The sequence below is a fragment of the Limanda limanda genome, chromosome 16 (assembly GCF_963576545.1).
Source record: "Limanda limanda chromosome 16, fLimLim1.1, whole genome shotgun sequence".
NCBI lineage: Eukaryota > Metazoa > Chordata > Actinopteri > Pleuronectiformes > Pleuronectidae > Limanda > Limanda limanda.
The window spans coordinates 17,744,565-17,766,769 of NC_083651.1; the positions used below are offsets into that span (position 1 = coordinate 17,744,565).

The following is a 22,205-nucleotide window of genomic DNA, read 5'->3' on the forward strand; positions in this document are numbered from 1 at the left end:
TGTCTCTCTGCTCCCAGACACTGAAAAGTATATCAGCTCAACTCCTATCTGCCAAACAATAAACTCAGTTTTACGATGAACCCCATGTGCCATCTCTCATTTGTAATGATGTTCTATTACAGCTTTGAATACATACATGAGTTGTCAGAGAGAGAAAGAGAGAAGGTACAGTGTGAGCTGTACAATTCATGGGGGGTGTCACCGGGGATGCATGAATAAAGTCAGAAGACACCTCAATCCAGAAACAAGCAGTTTGTCGTGTGATTCATGAGCCGCCGTCGAACCAGAGTGTCGCCAGGGGAAATAAAGGCAGCGGGGGGGCATCGATTGCTGCCACATGTCTGAGGCTGCACCGGGGAAAGTTACATTCCAGTGTGCTGACGAGGAGGATGGAGACACTCGGTGCTGCTGCTGACACAGAGCTTTAATACTCCTGCTCTTTGAAGAGCCACTTCAGATCTCCACTTTGTTCTTGTATTTCCACGGGACGATGCTGAATCATTGTTAAAGCTTCACAAGATGAACTTATCACACTTTGTCAAAACATGTGATCACGTAGTGTTCGTGATGTCTTGATATTCTACAGAAGTAAATGCAGAACAATGCACGTTCAAGTTTCTTATTCTTGAAAGACCCTGCTGGTGATAATATTTTCCCATTTACTACAAATCACGTTGACCCTGGTGGGATTTGTACATTTTTTACGTTCACATGGTGAGATGGAACTTTCTTTTTTACATTTACCTTAATTTCTCAGGGAATAATTCATGGATCTTAATGAAAAAGTCAGGCATATTCAGGGGACTAATATTTAAGAGTTGAATTTGGAACACGATAAAAATCTGGATCTAGTGAATCTATATGTTGTTCAATGAGGTTTTAATACTTTCAGTGGGTGCGCTGGTGTTGATTTTTATACATTTGGGTGTTTTTCATTCCAGCTGTCGACTCTGCACTGGTTTCATCAAATGCCACTTTAACAAAAATGAATGAGGTATGCCGGTTATGTGGAAATGAATTGAAATCCTTGGCTGTCTGGGATTTTAAGTTAAAATACTTGTGTATATGAAAATCAAAGACTATACAGAACAAATTGGAAACTGGTCTGCAAAGGTGTGAAGGCTAAATGATTCATATGAAGTAACCGAACTGGCAAGGAAACAGTGGAACTGCACATTAAAAGTAAACTCAATAAGAAAAGGTTAAAAAGAAAATCTGGAAAAACTTCCCACCTCACGATTTACAAATCACAGCTTATACTTTCAGGAACCATGCTGGTGTTTCTCTTCATCCATTAGTTTTTCATTTTTTTGTGTTTTTCCCTGCCATTCCAACTATTTATCTCAGTTCCATGTTTCTCTGCATGATGTGAAAATCTATTAGACTCTTCATTCATCACCGACAAATTTTTTAACGTCTGCACTGCTTCTCTCCCATGATGCGACTTCGTCAAAAGTGAATGTGGTGGTCTGCAGTTAATGATGAAATTAATGAGAATCCTTGGCTGTCTGGGTTTTTTACGTTACAGTAAAAATGTAACAATTTTACTAAACAAAAATATCTTGAAGGATTTGAACCATGCATCGTTAATTTGGAGTTATGTAACTAATAAAAAAACATTGACCTTTAAAGGCTAAACTAAAATGAGGCTCAGAAGAAAAACACTATCAACAAATAGTACCTGAAGAAACTTTATTCATTATAAAAGCCATAAACCCTTTACAGAGTCAATTTACAATGACAAAGAAGGAAACAGAGATGAGTATACATACAGAACATATGTTGTTTTGGAAACTGGGAATTTTGAAATCACACTCAATGTCAAAATCTGTTAAAACAGTTTCCACTCATAAGAAGACTATTGGAAGGGGGAGGAGAATAATTTACAAAAAGAAGATGTGACTTGAACATGTGGGAAACATGCAAGAATTAACATATTTTTTAGATTTGTTTTGGCAATGAGAGAGAGAGACTACGTAAATATGAGGTGTCTTCGTCACTCAAAGCCTGAAGCTGAAATGAAATCAGTGTATAGAGGAATCTGCTTCAGCTGTGAAGAGGAGAAAAACCTCTCTTGGATCACAGTGTAATATTAACAAACACCTTCATTATTTAGTTGTATGTGTGACTGAGGCAGCTTCGAATAACAAATGACAGTAACTGCACAGCAGCTGAAAGAGAAGAGCGACTGCAGGACCAGTGCCATCCTACAATCACTGTGTAAATCCCAAGTCTGATATAAGATATACAATCAGACAGCAAGCATCAACCCATAAGCCCCCCCCCAAAAAAAATAAACGCGATTAATCAGTAGCATCAAACAATCGATTCACTCTTTGATAGAAAGTCTTGCATTAGTCCCAATTTGTGTTTGCTTAAGTTTTGTCTCACAATCTGTACAACATTGCAACTTCGGCAGCGCTAATTAGATGCTAGCCAGTTTGCTATCGGATCAATCTGTCTCTTCATCTGATGCAAATAAAAGGTGTTATCATCGCCTGAAGGCATCAGTCTGTCACACGCTTCACATGAACATCTGCCATATGCATAGATTTAAATAAACATCATGATCTACTTGACCAGTTTGTTTTCTGTACATGGAGTCAGTTAGTCTTGTCTTAGATTACCCATTATGAACAGTAACAGTCTTTATACCCACAAAATAACTTTTCCAGAGAATTCTTGAACAAAGACAGTTCACCTCAGAGAGAAATCAAATCAACCAATCAAAGCAGAGTTAGCAGGTAATTTGGGAGATCTGGGTCTTTAATCAGGTAGAGGCTGATCTCTGACTTACTCAAGTTTGACCAAGATGTCAAATGGAAAAAGCTAAATATTAAGCATATAGACTGCAGCCCTTTATGAAGACAGAGGTTGATGGTAAACAACAGTGAGTCGTTCTTCAGGTTAAGCATCTGTTCTTAGTCCACCTTCAGAATGACGCCGGTCTGACGTCAGAATAAATATTATTTTAAATAGATCAGATGTTCTGCCTTCATGATCTATAAGGCAACCTGTCCAAGAATGTGAGAATATGATTGTGTTTGTGTGTGTGTGTTTGTTAGTGTGCACCCTCTGTTACACCTGTACCATTTAAATCAGGACAAAACCAAAATGTCTGACAGTCTGTATACATTGGTATTAATGTTGCACAGGTTTATGGTGTGAACATTAAAACAAAGACAGCAATTAGTCCACTCCCAGCGCTCGGAGCTGTCGCTCGATCTCGTCGTCGGAGATGGTGGATTTCTTGGCAGCGGCGGCGCTGGGGAGACTCTTTCCTGCAGCTGGAGCTCTTACCATCTGGAAAATTCAAACTCAAAGTTAATACACACACAGTATCACAAAGGTCGGTGCTTGTTTTGAGATTGGCTGCTGTGTACAATTACTCCAAAGCCAAATCTAAAATCGGTTTATCAGATTACTATTAATTTAACACCATGTAGAAACCCTTAAAGTAGGAAAAATTAGGGATGTAATAATTATGCAAGTGTGTGTCAGTGAACTGTTTTTATTTGATCTTCTTTTATTTTCCCAGACCTCAATTTAATCCTATTTAACCTCTACTTTAGAACAGATTTGTTAGTTTATAGTCAAATGTTTTCCAAATGATGTAATTAAATTCAAATTATTATAAATGACCTTTGAATTAGCCGAAAAAACTCTAGTTGTTTCTCTATGTTTGTCATGTTCTACACTGAAGGATTGTGAAGAAATATGATCAAAATACAGACTTTAATTCCTTCCCTAAAATCATTACAGCAAATACTCCTGAGCTGTATTAAAGACTAAATAAGTAATTGTGCCATTTCTATTTTTCACAATAGTGTGTTTTATGTTAAAAGTAAAGATAAAGACCATTAACTTTATGACTTATGCTGAAAACACATGGTAACGAATTTGCTGAAGCTCATTTCTTCCAAACTACCTCAGTTTATGAGTCTCGTAACTTCCTTCTAGCTTCAGGGTTGGTTGAGAAAACAGTTACTCTCAGGTTTTTCTTAGAAAGTACTGAAAGTGATCTGCTCTGTATTTTATTGTGATTTAGCAGGAAACGATCAACCCCCTTCCCCCTCGCTCCCCAACAGCAAAACGCAGTTTAACAGGTTTGTCTGAAACCTGCCTGTTTGTTCTCTGCAGCTGTGTGGGCTCCTTTAAGAGACAATTTGTTGGTTTGTGTTGTGTTTTGAGAGGTAATAACTCATGGAGACCCCAGGGGGAGCCAGACACACAACAGATGGCAGGCCTGGCAGTTTACAAGGACTGCAGTGTTCACAGCTCAAAAAGCTGAAGGCTATAGCCCCACCATGTGGCAGCTGTAATACATTTTAACACTCAGTAAAAGACGTGTGGAGCACTTACTGTTCACTCCATGTTGCTACACTCCATTAACACATGTTACACTTGTAAAATGTGTAGTAAAATGCTTTCTTTTAACTTCTCATTTTAACTGTATTCTAAATGTAAAGAGTAGTAAGGCCATATGAGGTCAGTGGTAGTTTCGTCCCTCTCATTTGGAATTTCTTACCTTTCCTGAGATCTCAATGCCGATCTCATCCAGAACCTGGTTGACAATGTCCTGAGACTCTTCCTCATCCCCAGAATCATCAAAGATCTCATCCAGAGTGTCGTTGACTGGACAGATAGTGAGGGAAGGAGGGAGAAGATAAGGACAGACGAGTCAATTAAAAGCGAGTCAGACACATCGATTTTCACTCACTGGCTGGACTTTAGAGTGAGATAGCTGTTGGCAATTTTACCTTCAAGAAGCTATTTTACATTCAAACTAGTACATAGGTCTGTGTGATATGACCAATATCTTGCCCTGATAAAGGTCATATCATATCCAGAGAACAACAGATACTGGTATTTGTGACTACTGTTTCTCAACAGTGAAAACCGGCCCCATGTCTGCAGATGTACGCTGCAACAGATGCCGTTATCTTCCATCTTAATGATTCTTTGCCATATGGTGAGCCGTGGGCAAAGGCCTCTGTCCAAAACTCCAGGACGTCTGAGTGTGGAGTTTGTTTTAAGCACTCCACTGTTCTTCTGTGCCTCATCTGAAGACTCTCTCTGTACGTTTTCACATGATTCTTGTGGAGGTGGTGGTAAGAGAGGTCAGATGATGTTTGTACTGCTCATTCGTTGGCATTAAACTTAAAATGAAAAAGCTGCTGTAACTGTCAAACCTTTAGTTTTATATTTCTCTTTACCTTAGACAAACATGTGCCTCTCGTCACCCTAACAAGTTTTGGAAAGCTCCTAAATACTAAGACTCTTTGTGTCTGTGCATGTTTGTATAATGAATCCTTACTCATCTCTTCCGTCATGTCCATCTTCATGTTCTCCTTCTGGAAATCCTGCATAGTCTGAAGGGTCTTCTGAGGATCCATCTTTTTGTTCACCGCTTGCATTGTCTGTTCAAGTGATAAAAAAAGGATATCGAATTAATCAGTCAAGAACTGTTGAAGGGATGTCGGGTTTGTACACCATAAACTGAACGCCTGGTCAGGTTTGGGTCAGGCTCAGTTAGTTTTCTCTCCGACTCTAATCCATTTATTGATTCCTCTAGCCCACATTGACCCTGATGCCATTAGTGTATGAGTAGAGAAGAACTATATACAGAAGCACTATATGAGTGTGTGTGTGTTTGAGTGTGTATATGGCTATGACGTAACAAGGGGTCAATGGAAACCAAAATCATCAACCCATCGAGGGCTGGATTCAAAACCTTCAACAAATCAGACTAACTCACAAACTATGAGCCTTCTGCCCTCCTGTAAAATATCAGCAAGAACATGTCCTAGTTTCACCTCTGAGCCAGACACAGATAGGACACATGTCCCATTCTCCATTTTACTGTAGTTGACAAACTGGTTCAAACGATGCTAACACACAGAGCTTCCTCTACTGGAGGAGGGAAATGTTGTACTATGCAAATAACTGAATGGATGCTGCAGTTCTATTCTAAGAAAAGCACCAGTTCATTAAGAAGTATTACAAAGGTCTGACACTAAACAATTAATATCTCTCACAAATACACACGCCTCATCACATCCCATTAAACTGAAGCCTAATTATATTTGACCTGTATGTGTTTGCTAAGTCTGACTGTAGAGTAACATCGCTCCAGGCCAATTACTACCTTTCACACTTCATTAGCACCACTGTTACAGGACTCATGTTTTAAATGTGAACAGACCCCATATTAATACTTTAATTACACTGAAATATTCATATGAGTAAACACGGAAACTAGTTAATGTTCAAAAGAGAAACACACTTAATCTGTGAAGTAAATAAAATTAACGTCAAATGTCTAGATAGCCATTTAGGATGAATCAAAGTTTTAATTAATATATCTAATAGTAAGGGTTTGAGTTAGTAAGATTATTAATCAGCAAAGACGTAAACTCAGCAGGCTGTTTGATCTTATGTTAATTATCACTACTTCTACTATTTTAGAACCCGAATTAAATAACAGGGTCTAAGATTCTTACCTTGGCTGTGCTGGACATGGCACCGGCCATCTTCATTTGAGAGTTCATGACCTTGGTCTGCGTCGACATGGAGGTGACCTTAGAGCTGACGGCGTACGTTCGGTTTTTCTGCTTCCTCAGCTGGACCAGCTGCTTGGCGAGGATCTTACACGCTTCCTTGTTCCCGGTCTTTGCCATTTTCTTGATCTCTGCCTCCTGGAGAAGGAAAAATTAGAATATGAGCAGTAAGTACATTTTCCGTACACATTATGCCTCAGTTTTCCCTGCTTAAAACAAACAATGTAAATTTTAACAATGACAGGGTGTAAATTTAGCAAATGAGTGAGTCTGTGTACAAAATGTTGAGTCAATTTAGTGTGTCAGAAAACAAAAGAGGTTGAAATGCCACTAATTAGAAATATCTTTGGTTATCAGGAACAAATCCACTGAGGCTATTAAGGGAAATTAGTCTCCTGGTTTCATGGGTAAGTGAGTAATTTGCCAATCAGCCATTTTGAGATAATGTTTCTGTGTACAAACAAGTCAATTAGGAACAACAATGGATTAAGGACTAACCCCAAAGGGATGTTGAACTGCAGATTAGACACAAAGTAAAAGTAATGTTAAAGAATTCTGCTTAACCATGTCAAATGACATGCTGAGCTTTTGGAGATATTTTTATGGATGAAGGATGGAGCTTTTTTTTTACACAATCATTACTGGACAGAGAAGTTTCTATTTTTAGAAGTGTATCAATCCTGACTTGAGGGCCTTCTTCCTCCAACACACTTCTCATGTAGTGTAGCTTAAAATGTTGTTTTGTCCACACAACATCAATCAGAAGGTCTCCCTCTTACACATGTTGCATAAGAAACACACAAATGAGTAAGCACACACTCACACGGCATATTGATAACTATATCTGCGATACTCCCTCTGGACTAATGTGTTTGCGAAAATAGACAAAGTAAACACAGTCGTCCGGATCAAATGTTACTTCACTTGTGAACGAATACAAGCTTTTAGCTTTAGTAAACATAAGAACACACACTGATGCCCAGAAGGATCCCTCGTGTAGGCATGAATTTGTGCGAGTGTCCCTAGAGAAAATGAAAAGGGCTCCAGGTTACAGGAAGTTAGCCAGGCCTCTGAGCACCGCTTCATACAGCTCCAGCATGTTTTGCTTATTTCTCCTGTGCGTGAATGTGCGTGTGTGTGTGCTGAAAGCATCCTTTTCAGGAAATGACAATTAATTATTAATGTCTGATACTGCAAAAGCAATTCACATTCTGGCTCTCTTGCCCCTCCGTGTACGAACTCACACACAAACACACACACACACTCAGGTGCGTGCATTGAACAGGTGCATTAATCTCAGTTTGTAGTCAGCTGCTTGCAGAGAGAGAAAAAAAATCGAATTAATGCCAGAGAGATAAAAACTTTGAGATGTGTGAGAAAAAACACACACTGACAATAATACTGTCAACTGAAAAATGCATTATGAATGCATTAGGAGGAAAAAGACAGAGATGAGAGCAGTGGGACTGCTGCTGATGTGAAGCTTATGATGCCTTATTTACTCCCCCGTCAGAGGGGGAGGGAGGAGGTAAGTGATGGAGAGAGAGAGCTCTCCGACACATGTAGGAATGCAGCTGGGCGGCTGTTAGGCTTTGCCTGGTAGTAACTGGGAATCAAAGACAAGGGTCAAAATGCTGAAGATTTCTCTGAACACATGGATAATGTGTTCGGGAGGTTATGGTTTCACTCCTGTCCTTTTTTGTTTGTAAAGATTACACAAAACTACTGAACAGATTTCCACGAAACTTGGTGGAAGGATGCAGTATAAAATAAGGAAGAAACCATTAAATACTCAAGAATATTTTCATACATTTTCACGGTTTTCCCAGAGAATAATTCATCGATCTTGATGAAAATACGATCACACATATTATGGAACTGATATCTATGAGTATGTGTAATTCGCTGCAAGAAATTAACTTTAACAAAAAGCGTGAACAGTGAAAAAACAGTGAAAAGACTAAAATTATTAAGGACTTGCATTTAAATTCAATAATGGATTTAACTAATTTTGCTTGGTTGGAAAAAAACCTGCAGGAAATGTGGACCTTGAAGACAGAACTTCTTCTTTACTCCATTCACTTCTTAATTTAGTTAATCCTACTGAAAAGGTGTTGAAAATGAACCTGACGGGGGATAATCTCTGCTCCGTGTCATTATTACACAGTAGATGCATGTGAATGTGTGTGCGTGTGCATGATCTCACGTAAAGTGTGCACGGTTGGGGGTCAATAGTCAGTCATGATTGTTCTAAACTGCAAATACACACTAGGTCATTTCCATTTCCCAAGCGAATTATCTTTTATTCACAATGTGCAAAAAGGCTTTTCCTTTTTTTAAATAGACTAATTAGCACAAAGTATTAATGAGGAATGACAAAATTTAGCTCCCCAGGGAGGTAATTATGTCCTGTATGATATTTACTTAATACAACAGAGGGGAGAGGACACAGCTGGTTTCTTTCATCTTTCAGAGACGGGAAATGTGTGCGTCTGCGAATAAAGCCCTTATCGTGTGACAGCGTACGAGTGCATGTGTGTGGGAGAGGGACGTCTCACCTGCCTGAAGCAAAGCCACGGCACCAGCTCTCTATCTGGTATTTTCATTTACACCCATTAGCCAATCCGGTTCAATTCCAGATTGGAGGAAATGGATGTGGTGCATGTGTGTCAGGAGAGCGGAGGTCCTTAAGAAAGAGTTGACGCAATATGTAGAAATATATGGAAGATAACGTATGTAGGGGTATTTGGTTTTGTGTGTGTGTGTGTGTGTGTGGGTGATAGGCTACCTCTGGGCAAAATGTCATACTAACTACCAGTTAATTAAGGACAACTTGCCCAATTGGGAGTCAAAAGCCATTTCCCCCGATTGGGTTCCGCAAGTTATGGTTATAAGTCTCCAGGAAATTAATACAAGTCTATGTAAAAGTATGTGTGTGTGTGTGTGTGCGTGTGTGTGTGTGTGTGTGTGTGTGTGTGTGTGTCCCACCATTTGTTTCTCTTGTTTCTCCAGCGCCGCTCTGTCTCTGGTGATCTGTCTCTGAGTGCCACGCAACTCTTTCGACTGTTCCTTGATGATGTCTTTGGAGAGAGAATCAATAAGGAGGAAACATGAGTGAATAATTTGTCAAATCTGAAAAACATGTACATTTAAAACAACATTTTTCTCTACACCAAAATGCAAATTCACACTGTATTTTGACCTCTGCCTCTCAGTTTGTGCTGGATAAAAAAAAATTCAGCTATGTGGAGTGACGGTAAGACAACTCCAGTCTAAAATCTGGCATCTCACATGACTTGCATTGCCCAAATAATGTGAAGCTGACAGCTGAACAGAGAGCACATATTAAGACCAGCAGGAAGAATGTGGAATACCAAACTTTTTTTCAACGTGGTTATATTGGCAAATACCCTCTACAGTTTCTTCTGTATGTTGAGGCATTTCCAGTGAGATACATTAGCAGTGTTGAAACATGGACTGTTGAAGATGATGTGAGTTTTCAGTGTGGATGGCTCTATGTTTCCTATTTTTCATTGGGGTTAAAGAGGGCAGGGTCTAGTTCAGCTGTGTGGAAGAAATGTAAAACATCTATTCAGCAGGTGTGTTAGAGTGTGTGTGCCCCTCATGCACACAAAATACCACAGGGTTATTCGGCAGCTTGTTGAGAGCGCGCTCCGACACCGACAACTGGAAGAGCTCAACACTGAGTCAGCTCTGAACCACCCACTCAAACACAAAGTGACATCATGTGAGATAAAGCGTGACCATAACGTCACACACACACACACAGATTGCCCAAGCTATCACACACACCTTCAGGTCATCAGGGAAAAAATGTTCACCTCAGTTACGTCATTTTTAACACTTGATTTGAATCTGGTCCCCCCAAAAAAATCATTTAAAATGAAATAGAAAGACAAAATAGAAGTAAAAAAAATAAACATAGAGAAAATCTTTATCTTTAAAGCTCAAAATTATAAATAATATAAAAATATTGTAGAACATAAAAATACTAAAAACAGGTAAAATATATTTTAAAAAGTTTTAAATGTGCACTATATTGATCACCCACTATCCTTTGACTCTCAGTTTCAATAATAGGAACTCCCCCCCTCAAAAACAAAACCTCTAATATGGTTAGAAAAAAAGAAGAAGAAACCTCAGAAAGACCGAGAGAGGACGGATCTGTTCCAGGATGGAGAGACAGTAAATGTTTAAAGAAATCAGGAAAATGTCCAGAGTTAAATATTATATAAATAAATAAGAGTTAAAGGACTTCTGAAAATAGTTTTAAACAACTGATTCAGCTCAATATATAAGCTGCTATGTAATAAGAAATAACCTTAATGAAATAAAATTAAAAAAGGGAGACAATCAGCAAAAATAGTCCAATCACGAAGTTGGTCAAGACACGTCAGTGCGTTGGACCAGTTGCGAGAACGACACACTTGTACGTACAAGGTGACGTGGCGCCCACGTCTCAAAGTGGGTGGGATATCGCCCTACAAATATGTGAGAACTAACCATCCCCCCCTTCGCCATTCACCGAACATCAAGAAACCAACTCAACGATGGCAACGGTGGGAAAAAAGTACCACGTCCAGAGAGCGAGGGATGAGAGAAATTCAGGAGAAGGAGAGGATGGAGACTACGAAGAGTCGAAGCTGAGAAGACTTGGCGGTGGCTCGGCGGTGGAGGGGGGGGGGTAAGAGAACACAGCACAGTGAGTACAGCGTGAGTGAAACTGGGAGGACAATGATGGGAGGAGGGTGGGGAGGCGGCTCTGTGGAAGGATGCCTTTACCTACAGATCCTGTTATGACATATGCCAAGAATATACCGTGATATTGATGTGTGTATTTGGAATAATCCACATAAATGAGTTCAAGTGGGGCACCAGAGGAGGTGAAGTTCCCCCCCGTCCTCCATGTGGAACTCCAGCCCGACGAGTGGCTGGAATCAGTGTTGGAAAGAGAATAATTGATTCATTAAATTTGGTAAAGGACGGGGTACGGCTTTTCCCATTTTGACCTTGTGAGGCTGATTACTGCGCCTGGAGGGAAAAACTCCTGATGTGTTACCATTGAGAGGTTTTTTCTTTTTAGAAATTTGACACCTGCACATTACTGACTCAAATAGGCAAATCAAACTAATATGACAGCAGGACTAACTTCCCCAATGGCGTCAGACCAGTTGATCACACCAGTTACCAGTTTCCATTACCAGTTAACTGAGGGTCTTTTTTCCCCCACAGCACAGCAAGCCAGTTGTTTAAGGCTTTTAGAAATCTAACTGAATAAGAGAGATATATATCTTATTTACAATATTTTTGAGGAAAAGCCTCGAAAGGGCAGAGTAGGAACTAGGAAATGGATTGATCCGAATTTATTAGAGATCAGAGATAAAAATATGAAGTTAAAAACCTCCTTATACCTCTTCAATAAGACGTATATAACGATTTGAGTTAGGCTGGTGTTCGGGTTACAGTAAACGAGAGTTGGGGCTAATTTCTGCTTAGTCACTGGGAACAACAACTTCCCATTAACATGGCAGTAACCAGTCACCATGTTCCTATATATGGATTTAACGGAGAGATACTGGAGTAACATTCCTACTTGGAATGAACATGTGATCCTCCATTACACAACATGTTCTCCTCTGCTACATGTTCGAGTTTCTCTTCTCACACCTGAGCAGTGACACTGAGGCAGAACCGGTTCCACGGGTTTCAGCTGGAATGCTAATTTGAGATGGAACCAACACAGCCGGGGCTAAAAACAAGTTAGCTAGCTCCCAGCTCCCGAGTACAGGAGCAAACTTACCGTCGACAGTCTTCTTCTTGAAAAGCGAGGCCATGGCTGCGCTTCGTGTGGACTCTCAACACTGGACCTGAACTCCCGGGTGGGTGACACCGTGTCGCTGCTGCCGTGTGGCCGCCGTGGAGCCGTGGGACCGGGACAGAGACTCTCCGCTGCTCCGCTGCTCCGCTGCTCGGCTTCCTGGTTCTCTCTCCTCTGGTTCCTGCTTCAGCGCCGAGGCAACGGCTCCACGTGACGTCACGGCGAGACTCTCCGACCGCCTTCACTGGAGCTCGTTAAAACCGCCTTCACCTCAAGTCAGCGTTATCAGTATTATAACAAAAAAAATAGGGTTAGGATTATGTGTGAGGCGTTGGTGTGTCTATATATATATTTATTTTTTGCTTCAAGAAATGACATTGTGATGGGATAAAAACCCCTTTAGGAGTATTGTCTCTTTTTTATTAATTTATTTACATAAAAAGGCAACATTTTCATTGAATTTAATTGTTTGGCAGAAGACGTGGCTCTCACCATATACATTCTCTATCAGTAAAAAAAAATCTAAGAAATACATACACACAAATACAACATATACATTTATTTGATCTTTTCACATATTTTAAATTTATTTTGGTCTCATTTAAAAAATATATATTGTGTAAAACTAATAATATTATTGAAATTAAATGCAAGAATATAATTACATATTTTAATTTGGACAGTTATGACTGATTATTTTCTTAAGGTACTTATATTGTATGATACATTTACACAATTGTAGGATATGCAAAAATTATACCCAAATCTTGAAGATTATTTTTAAAAACCTATTGTTATTGTAATATGTTACTTGTGTATCTAAATTCTGGTTTATTCTGCCTGTATTGTACACAGTACATGTCTGCCCCTTTATACATTTGTATTGCCTTTCATGAAGTTAAAAATAATCACTCGTACCTCACATCATGACCACAAATCTCACATAAAGAAATGTATATCAACACTGTTGCATCTGTGTTCTTTCAACACTGGGTTTTAGGAATATGGATGTCTGATAAATTTCTTATGTATCGTAATTTGTGGTTATGATATTTCAAATCAATTATTAAACCATAGTTGCTCTGGTGACCATACAAGGAAAAAATACTACAATATAGTCATCAGTAAGACATTGCTGTATAGGCTGTACAAATTAATTCATGTACATTTGTATCAGTTCAATTTTACAGATACAAAAGTCTACTATTTGGGGTTATTAGTGTCTATTATACTCAAGTATCAATATTTCTTACGGTCACTGAATGCAGCATAAAGGCCAAAACTCAGTTGAGAAACTGTTCATTAGAAACAAATAATTATTTAAATATGCTTAATGATAGGGTTAATCAAGAGAATTTAGTCATGTTGACTGAGTATGGGGTCACATATTTATGGCTTGAATGAATTTCCTTTTCACATTTATATGATATTTGATCAGACAGAAAGTTTTTCCTTTTGTTCCTTTAAGTCTTTGAAGTGTATTTGTGTGTCTGTGTGCATGTGCTAGTAGCATATACTGTGGTCGCATCACAAAAATATGTTAACTATCATGATGAAACAATTCACAGAGGGGGACACTGTCAATAAAATCACCCCCATGGCTTCTCAAAGCATCATAAATTCTGTTCTCAATTCTATTCCTTGCCTGTTTAACCCCACAATACAGCGGCTTCCTTACAAGTCAGCGTGTATTCATATATTCATATTGTTTTTATTTCATATTGATGCTGAGAGCAACTTTATGTTGCAGCGGTGGGACTCCTGAACCATAACCAACTCAATTTGGCGCATGTGTGTGTGTCACATGTGGGGGTGATGGTGGGGTTGGGGGGAGGCAGTAGAGAAGATGATGGGTCTCAGCTCAGAAATAGTGAGAGATGCCAAGTTATGGATGGAGCAGAGGAGAGGAGAGGAGAGAGGGGTGACTTTCAGGAGGGGGAGAGGAGGATGGGTAGCCCTCAGCTCTTTTCTCTATCTCCGAGGAGGTGTGTGTGTTGCTGTGTGTGTTCACGTGCGCGCCCGGGACTCTCGCCAGTTTGCATCGGCATGTCGTCCTGAGGCGTTGTTCTTGTTAAGGTTATTAGGGAAGATGTCTGGCGCTAATCAGTGGAGGGCTGCAGGGACCCCCACTAAACGGCCTCATCATCAGAGGGCCCCAGTGGTGATAAATCTAGCCCCAAGCACCCAGAGGGGCCTGCAGGTACAGAGCCTGTTATCTGCCTCTGTTTTCACTGGTACTTTGTAACAACATGTAAATCAATACTCAGGTTAGGTTTAGGGCATTTCTCTACATCGGATATGTGTGTTGGAGTTTGATCACTGCATGGTAGAATCGATAGAAAAGAGGCTTATCTAAACCAAGTAGAAAAAAAAGTTTTTGACTTTACAAGTAGTTCATATTGGTGCAACATATTTTGTATTCGTAAGTGCAAGTCAGGAAAGTTATTGATAAATTCCAAGAAACAAATGTAAAGAAATCATTTTCTTTCTTCATTGCTATCTCCGCTTTTTCCTCCACTTTCAGCATCTATCCGTCTCTTCTATTCTCCTCCTCTATCTGAGATCTTGCCCGGGGCAAGCAGACGTGTTATGTTAGGGCACTAACTACAGGGTGTATGGACACACACACACACACACAGTAGCAGAGAGAGAGAGACACTCAAGTGTGAAATGAGATCTCTGCACAATCAGTGGGAGTCGCAGCCATAAAGCACATCCAGCTTTTCAGCTCTGAGGTATCATCGAACAAATCGCACAAATCCTCGCACTAGATGATCGTAAAGTTGCTGTGCTCTGGTAACATGGGTGTTTCTTGTCTCCTCTTCACAGATGAACCCATTCATGGACATCGGAAACTGACACTGAGTGATGGGTCTTCCTCCTTCTCTTCTTTTTTTGTCAAAGAAGAGCAAACATTTTGCACCAAATAACATTTCATCGGTTTTTATTCCTAACACAAACCAAAAAATTGCAAGAGTTCCTTGAAATAACTTGTATTTTTGTCACCTGGATTGTGGTAACACATAAACTCTCACACATGAACCACCTAATAACTTTGACTCTACTGACAAACTGCAGCGTCTCATCAGAAATCAACGACTTTATATCCATAACAACGACAGACATCATTTTTATGGCCAATATCCCCCACACTCGGCAGAACCATGGATTCCATTATTTTTCTCTATTTTGTGATTTGCAATAGAATTTTTGATGAAGCTCCCTCAGGCCACTGCAGGTTGTGTTTCTCATTCCCATATTCATAAAGCATAAATCGATATAAGCTACAACTGTGTGCTGCATTCTTCTCTGTGCCACTGACACATAAACAGGCTGAAAAATGTTTGTATGCAAACGCCGAGCGACAAGGATCCGTGATGGGAGGCACGGGATTTCAACAGCTCTCCTTTCTCCATGATGGATAGATACCTCACTGCTACCCAGATGAAGAGAGGTAGATGTGGGGAGGACACGGGGAGCACCAGGGGGATAATAGACAGAGGAAGATAGAGGGCAAAATCACAGCAAAGAAGCAGGGGGGAAAAGAAAGAATATAAGGGATGTGAGGGACGTGAGGATAAAGTTTACAAGGTTTCAAAAAGTTTGGAGCTACTGGGCAATGTGGATTTAAACATCAAACAAAGATCAGAGATTTAAGATTAGATCAATCATCTCTATCAACCTCCACGAATGTGTATCTGTCTGTATATGGTTTGCATATCTCGAGAACTGTCCATATATAAACCCCATGTGAACAGAAAAAAAGTGAACTCCCTTTCATTTCATGAAAAACATTAACTCCAAAATCTTCATTGCAGATGAACCAGGTAGGATGAACGCAAAGTGCACTGTCACTGTAATAGGGATTATTTATTTGTTTCTATTATTATTTCGTGCCATGAAATGTCGCTTTCTTTGTTAAAAAGTTAGATGCAGAGGTTGATACCACTTTCATGAGTAGCAGTAGAGTAAGTACTGCAGTGGATTGAGGACATATGGAAGACGACAGGCGTAGAGGGAAGACACAGGGAGATGCAGGAAGACAGGGTGATCGCAGCAGGGGGGGGAGGGAGAGGGTATAGGGGGAGTTTGGGATGGTCTAATAAATCGAGTGAGTGACTCCACTCGTTTTTGCCCATGGGACAAATCTAGTCGCAGTGCAGCATCAGGGAATTGCAGGGTAATGAGAGCTTATTCTCCCCTGTAGTGTTTGTTCATCATCATCGCCACCCCCCCACAACCCTAGCCTCCCACCAGGCACACACACACACACACACACACACACACACACACACACACACACATGCACCTACACAGAAGCATGCAGATGTAGCATTTAGATGCTGGCAGAGTTTTACACGAGCCTGTGCACACACACACACACACACACACACACACACACACACACACACACACACACTAACGTTGCAGACATGCTGTTGGTTTTGTGAGTAAGGTCAAACAGCGAGGTGTTATTGCTTAAATCTGCTGCTGGCGCCAATTTTGGATGTCACACTCAGCGAGGCACACACACGTGCACGGATCAATGACACCCTCTTTTATCCACAGGTCCTTCTTAGCCTGAGGAGGCCAATCTGTCTGAGGGTAGATCCTACATGCAACCAACCACAACCTTCTATCCCCCGTTTCCCCCCCCCCCTCCACTCTCTCTCTCTTCTGTCTCTGCAGTCCACGGCCCGTCCTCCTAGCCCCGGGGCCGAGCTGTGACCACGAGAAGTAGGCTGGGGGTCCCAGCAGGAGCTGAGGCTCAGACACACCATTAGCATGAGGGAATTAGAGTCATTATGAGAGGAAGGGCAACGGAGGACGAGTCCTTCCCTTGATCTGCAGAGGAGGTTTGGGAAGTTGTGTGAGGAGAAAAGACACAAAGAAGGAAGAGTTATTCATCAGGTCACTGAGAAACATATGTCCAATATGTAGTACATTCAGATATTATGTACTTGTACATATGGTAGTATTGTGAATGGTCAGTACTCTGAATGGTACATGTGGAAGATGTAAATGTGTTTGAAAGAAAAACAAAAATGAGAATTCTTGTGTAATCCATGTGCAGTCAGTCAGTTACTTGTAATGAGAGGTGACGTTTTTCAAATGAGAATCTTCAAGCTGGAAGAACAAAAGTTCACTTAAGTTTTTTTAATAAATTATTATTGTTGAAATATGAAGGCTCCTTTGTTTCTCCATTGCAATAGTTTTCTTGTTGTCACCTCTAAGGTGCTGAATAGAACCTAACACAACAGCCACAATTAGAGATACCAAAACCAAATACGGCAAAATACAAGTAACCTAAAAATCTAAGACACATTTAACAATGGGGAAGCAAATGGATGAGTTGGTTTTAGCTCTAAGATTCATTTACGCAGCATCAAGTAAAAACTATCAGTTTCTATTATTTGTTTTCCACAATATATAATGAAAATTTGAGCACAATCATAACATTTTATTGCAGTTAAAGGGTATTTATCTCCCATAAAAAGCTTTAAAAAAATCTACTTTTGTACAAGAGTAATATTGATAGCCATGCAAAGGTGGAACAAAAGATTGAATCACCAAGATTTCAGGGGCCCAAAAGTAAATTTTCACCACGGCCTGAAAAAGGCGAAGACAAAAACCGGCGCAGTGAAAGAAGCTTCTCCATTGTGTCTCCATTTATTCAAGGTTTTTCATTCATCACTTTCTTTGTTCTGCCAGACAGCACATTATTACTGTCACAGATAACGTGAGTCTGTTCCAGGTTCTTCCCCATGTCGTTGTTTAAACCAGACATCTACATTTATCTCTGAAAACTGACAGAGCAAACTGTTATGGGAAGGAAGCCGTGTGCCTAATTTCACACATAACCCCAACATAAACTTGAATGTCCCTATGTATATATAGTTTTTTCCAATTTGCAGTGGATTTTCAGGGTTCCACATCTAAACCCAGCTTTTCTTTTAAAGGAGGATTGACCCTCTAATGGGTGGGGTGGGGGAGAGGGTGGGGGACACATCTGTCAAGTGCATAAACATGACCCTGTCTTTGAGTCTCCATCATCTCATTAACTTGAGCTGGGCAGCCGGGGCCGTCTCCATTATCTGTGCTCGGGCAGAACATGAGTTGAATCTGGAGTATGGACTGAGCAATTATCTGCTTTTTTAAGCAAGGTCAGCAACACAGACCAAACATCCACTGGTCACTTTGTTAACACACTGTACAGACACGCTATGAAAGAAGAACTTTCTCTTTGTCTGGCGTCTGCAATTAGAAATATCATTTCCACTTATAAAATGCGCAATAACGGCTCGAACAATTAAAAGTGAATGTGTGAGATCACTGAGATAATGAAGAGGGAAAAGCTTTTGTTTGATAAAATGGTGTTTTTCTTTTCCTTTGGCTTCACATTGAAATTCCATTTCCATTAACTTACAAATGACTGTCTTTTTTCCTCATTAGAGCGAAGCCACAGTGTAAACGAAGTTGTTCTTTGTCACTTTTACACAGAATTATAAATCAAGACTCAGTTATAAATGAGAGGCAAAAGAGTTTTTTATGTATATTGAGTTTTTTCTAATATGACGGTGAATAAAAATACACTCTCATTGCGTCACTCTGAGATGCACTAATGATTCTTTAATTAGACCTTAATGTCTGCGCTCCTCCCCCACCTCTGACACCCGCTATAGGAAGAATGTTTCTGGAGGACACAGCTTTAGTAGTAAAGCAGTGACAACACGCTATGAAAAATTCTTTTTTTCACAAAATGTATATTAGAAAGCTGTGCTGTGTGTTATTGTGGTGTTATAGGGTTAGGACGCCGTCTTTTGAAGTCTTTATGAGGGTTTGGGCTTTTATAACAGATGATGATCCACCTACAATGTACAGGCAGAAATAATAGAACACTATCAAAGTCAGGTTATTGGACAGCTATTCTCTCTTTATGTCAGTCATTGTCTTTGGTTTAAATCCAACCATATATATCTCTATTGTCTCAAGTGAGATCAAATGAGGCGGTGCCAGTTGGAGCCAAGCATTTAGGAAAAACTAATTGTGGATTCAGAAATAAGTGATGTCTCCTTCCCTATAGCCACATTTAGCACATATCGTAAACTATCCATAAAGATTGACACCACTTCCTCCTATATTGCAAAGATGTACCTAAAATTATGGTTTTGAAATAATTTGGAACAAGAGTCTGCACAGTTGTGGTCCTGGTGTGTAGCCACACTTTCAATCAAAACAAAACAAAATTGCACTCAAACTGTAAATTGAACAGTGTTGGACAACTTCATATCTATTGCTGCAACAACATAATATATAAATGTGTTTTGTTGGATAAGAATAAAAAACCCAAATTCAACAATATTCAATGCAAGAAAAGATATGCAGCTTCAGATCAGTCAGAAATAGCTTTTGGTGATCAAAACCATTGTATAGTAAAGAGATCGCACCCTTATTCATTACTTTCCCTGACTGTGTTCTTCCTCATCTTCACCACTGTCATCATCCCTTCATCCGTCGACCAGAGACTCGGCCCAGGCAGGTGTGTGTGAGTCCGTATTTCTCTCCAGGGCAGAAGAGCGGAAGCAAAGGTATAAAAAAATCCTGATGCTGCACTCTGCCTAATGTGAGATATCATCATCAATGGCGCTCAGTATTATCTCACACCTGCCTCATCAGGAGCGCAGCGTAAGGTTGAAAAGGATCAATCTTTTAATCAGGGTATAAAAATCATTTGGCAGGATGCTGCGTGGGGTTTTTATTTTTTTGCTGAAAAGGAGTTTGACTTAATGTGATGTACATTGTCGCTTTCTTTGTCAGTGTCTGAAAACCTAAAGGGTTGGACTTCCAGTGATTTTTCTTCCGTTACCGCTGAGACTCAGATCTGGGACACAACTCTTGTGACCTGTTTCTTTCAGGTTCCCTGGGACCTATCCCCCAAAAACATCCTTCCTCCCAGAGACGAGAGTTTCTCTGAAAAAGTGTCTGTGATTTGAAGTGGTGGAAGTTTACTAAGCATGTGAAATCTCTTTAGATCTGCAGCACTGGAGGTGTCCCTCGTTCTTTAAAGCAGGATAAACCAACAGCTCTCTAACTCCACTTTAATTCCTGTCCCTAATCTTCTCCTCCCTCTGTTGCTCCCTCTAAAACATCCACTAATAAACAACTCTGTGCCTCATTAAGGATCAGAGGAGGAGAGGCACCGGCTGCTCCAGATGTTTGGCGGAAAACCCCCCAGGTCCAGCAGCGTCTCTGTCAGAGAGCTCGTGTGTAATACTCCCTATCAAGTGTGCACGGAGGCACGAGCGTGTGCACAAACGTGTGTGTGCGACCACACTCTGACTGTGTGCATCCTCCCTCCCGCTTCCTGCTCTGTCTGTGGGCATTCCCTGTGAGTGCTCCACTGCCCCACTTCCAGAGCAGGCGCAGACGGCGAGGTTTCCTCCGTGAGAACACTAGATGGAGATGTGGACAAACTCTGCTCAGCGTGGTTTTGTAATCAGTCTCTTTGTCTGCTGATGCTGTCACACTGAGTGATCTGTCAGGTCAACACATGCAGGTGACAGGATAAGATTTGAATGATTTATGAGGATGGTACCGGCTGTCTATGACAATACTTACAGTCACTATTCTGCAGCTTTTCTGATGGATATGATAGAATCTCTCTCATTGTTTATTCTTTGTGGACCCGATCAGTTATTTTACGACATATTGATAATTACTATTGTTTATACACACTTTCAAATACTCAAAGAGAGCATGCATATTGAACTGTTAAGTCTTTACTATTCAGACTAATTAAAAACAAGTACATATACTTTTGATTCAGTTTTCCACCCTCATTATCTTAACAATATGTTGACTGACAGGTTTTTTTTAACATGATCCCTTTCCATGAAACAATCATTATTTTGTTGTGTCAAGTTATTTTCTTCCGAGCTGCTGCCCCACTTCCTTGTCTTTAGCTTAAAATGATTTATGCTGCCTTTAAGAAATCAATATAAATAAAACATGAGGGAAAATGAGGAGCTGCTGTTACCTTGTTGTCGTTTAGTCCTTGAAGCGTCATCAGTGACAAATTTGGCAACAACAGCATGGAAGTGATGAAATTAATCATAGGTCTCACCTTCCTAAACCTTTACCTTTCCCCACAGTGGATGAACACATAATATGTATTGTGAACAAAAAGTCTCTGTTTGCCTGAATGTGTACCGGCTGTTAAGCTCTGCACAGATCGGCCTCTTGTCTAGAAAAACTGACCAAACCGTTGATTATCAGTCCAATGTTATATGTCTTTTTTCACAGAAGTCTTTGTCAAAGTTGTAAAATCACATGTATAGATAATATGAACTCACACAATTATGTTTTTGAATAAAACGAAATTGTGGTGTCTCAATTGAAGTGAGAATCATTTGTTTTATTAGATTATTAGATCATTTGTTTTATTAGATTAGATTAGAGTTGGCTCTTATGTTTAAATATTGAAGACTTTTACCATCATGAACCCGTGGGCTCTCTGTGTTTTTATGTCAAACACAACAGTCGTTCCAATTTATCCATTTTCTGGGCAACTTCCATATCAGCCTTTTGTCCAATGTGCCCAAGGATGGTAGTGGGCTTCAAGACGTCTATGCCTACATCTTCCTCTGTGAACTTTTGTGAGACTTTGTATTTAGATTAATGAATTTTCATGGTCTCACAATCGCTTTGTGTTTAAACTTTGTTCTCTTTCCCTTTAGTTCCTGTCTTTGTCTGGTTTTACTCCTTTATTGACCTCCTCCCTCACCTTCATCAGTTCCACCTGTAGT

At 40.1% G+C, this 22,205-nt stretch overlaps 1 protein-coding gene across 1 annotated transcript; it reads right to left on the bottom strand.

The window, feature by feature from the left end:
• Nucleotides 1-1,678: 1,678 nt before the first annotated feature.
• chmp2ba (charged multivesicular body protein 2Ba) lies at nt 1,679-12,579 on the bottom strand. Its single transcript, XM_061088154.1, has 6 exons — nt 12,382-12,579; nt 9,549-9,640; nt 6,504-6,698; nt 5,318-5,420; nt 4,529-4,635; nt 1,679-3,303 (listed from the first exon to the last, which is right to left on the bottom strand). The coding sequence occupies exons 1-6, from the start codon at nt 12,413-12,415 to the stop codon at nt 3,190-3,192; spliced, it is 645 nt and encodes a 214-aa protein (XP_060944137.1). The 5' UTR covers nt 12,416-12,579; the 3' UTR covers nt 1,679-3,189.
• Nucleotides 12,580-22,205: the final 9,626 nt, after the last annotated feature.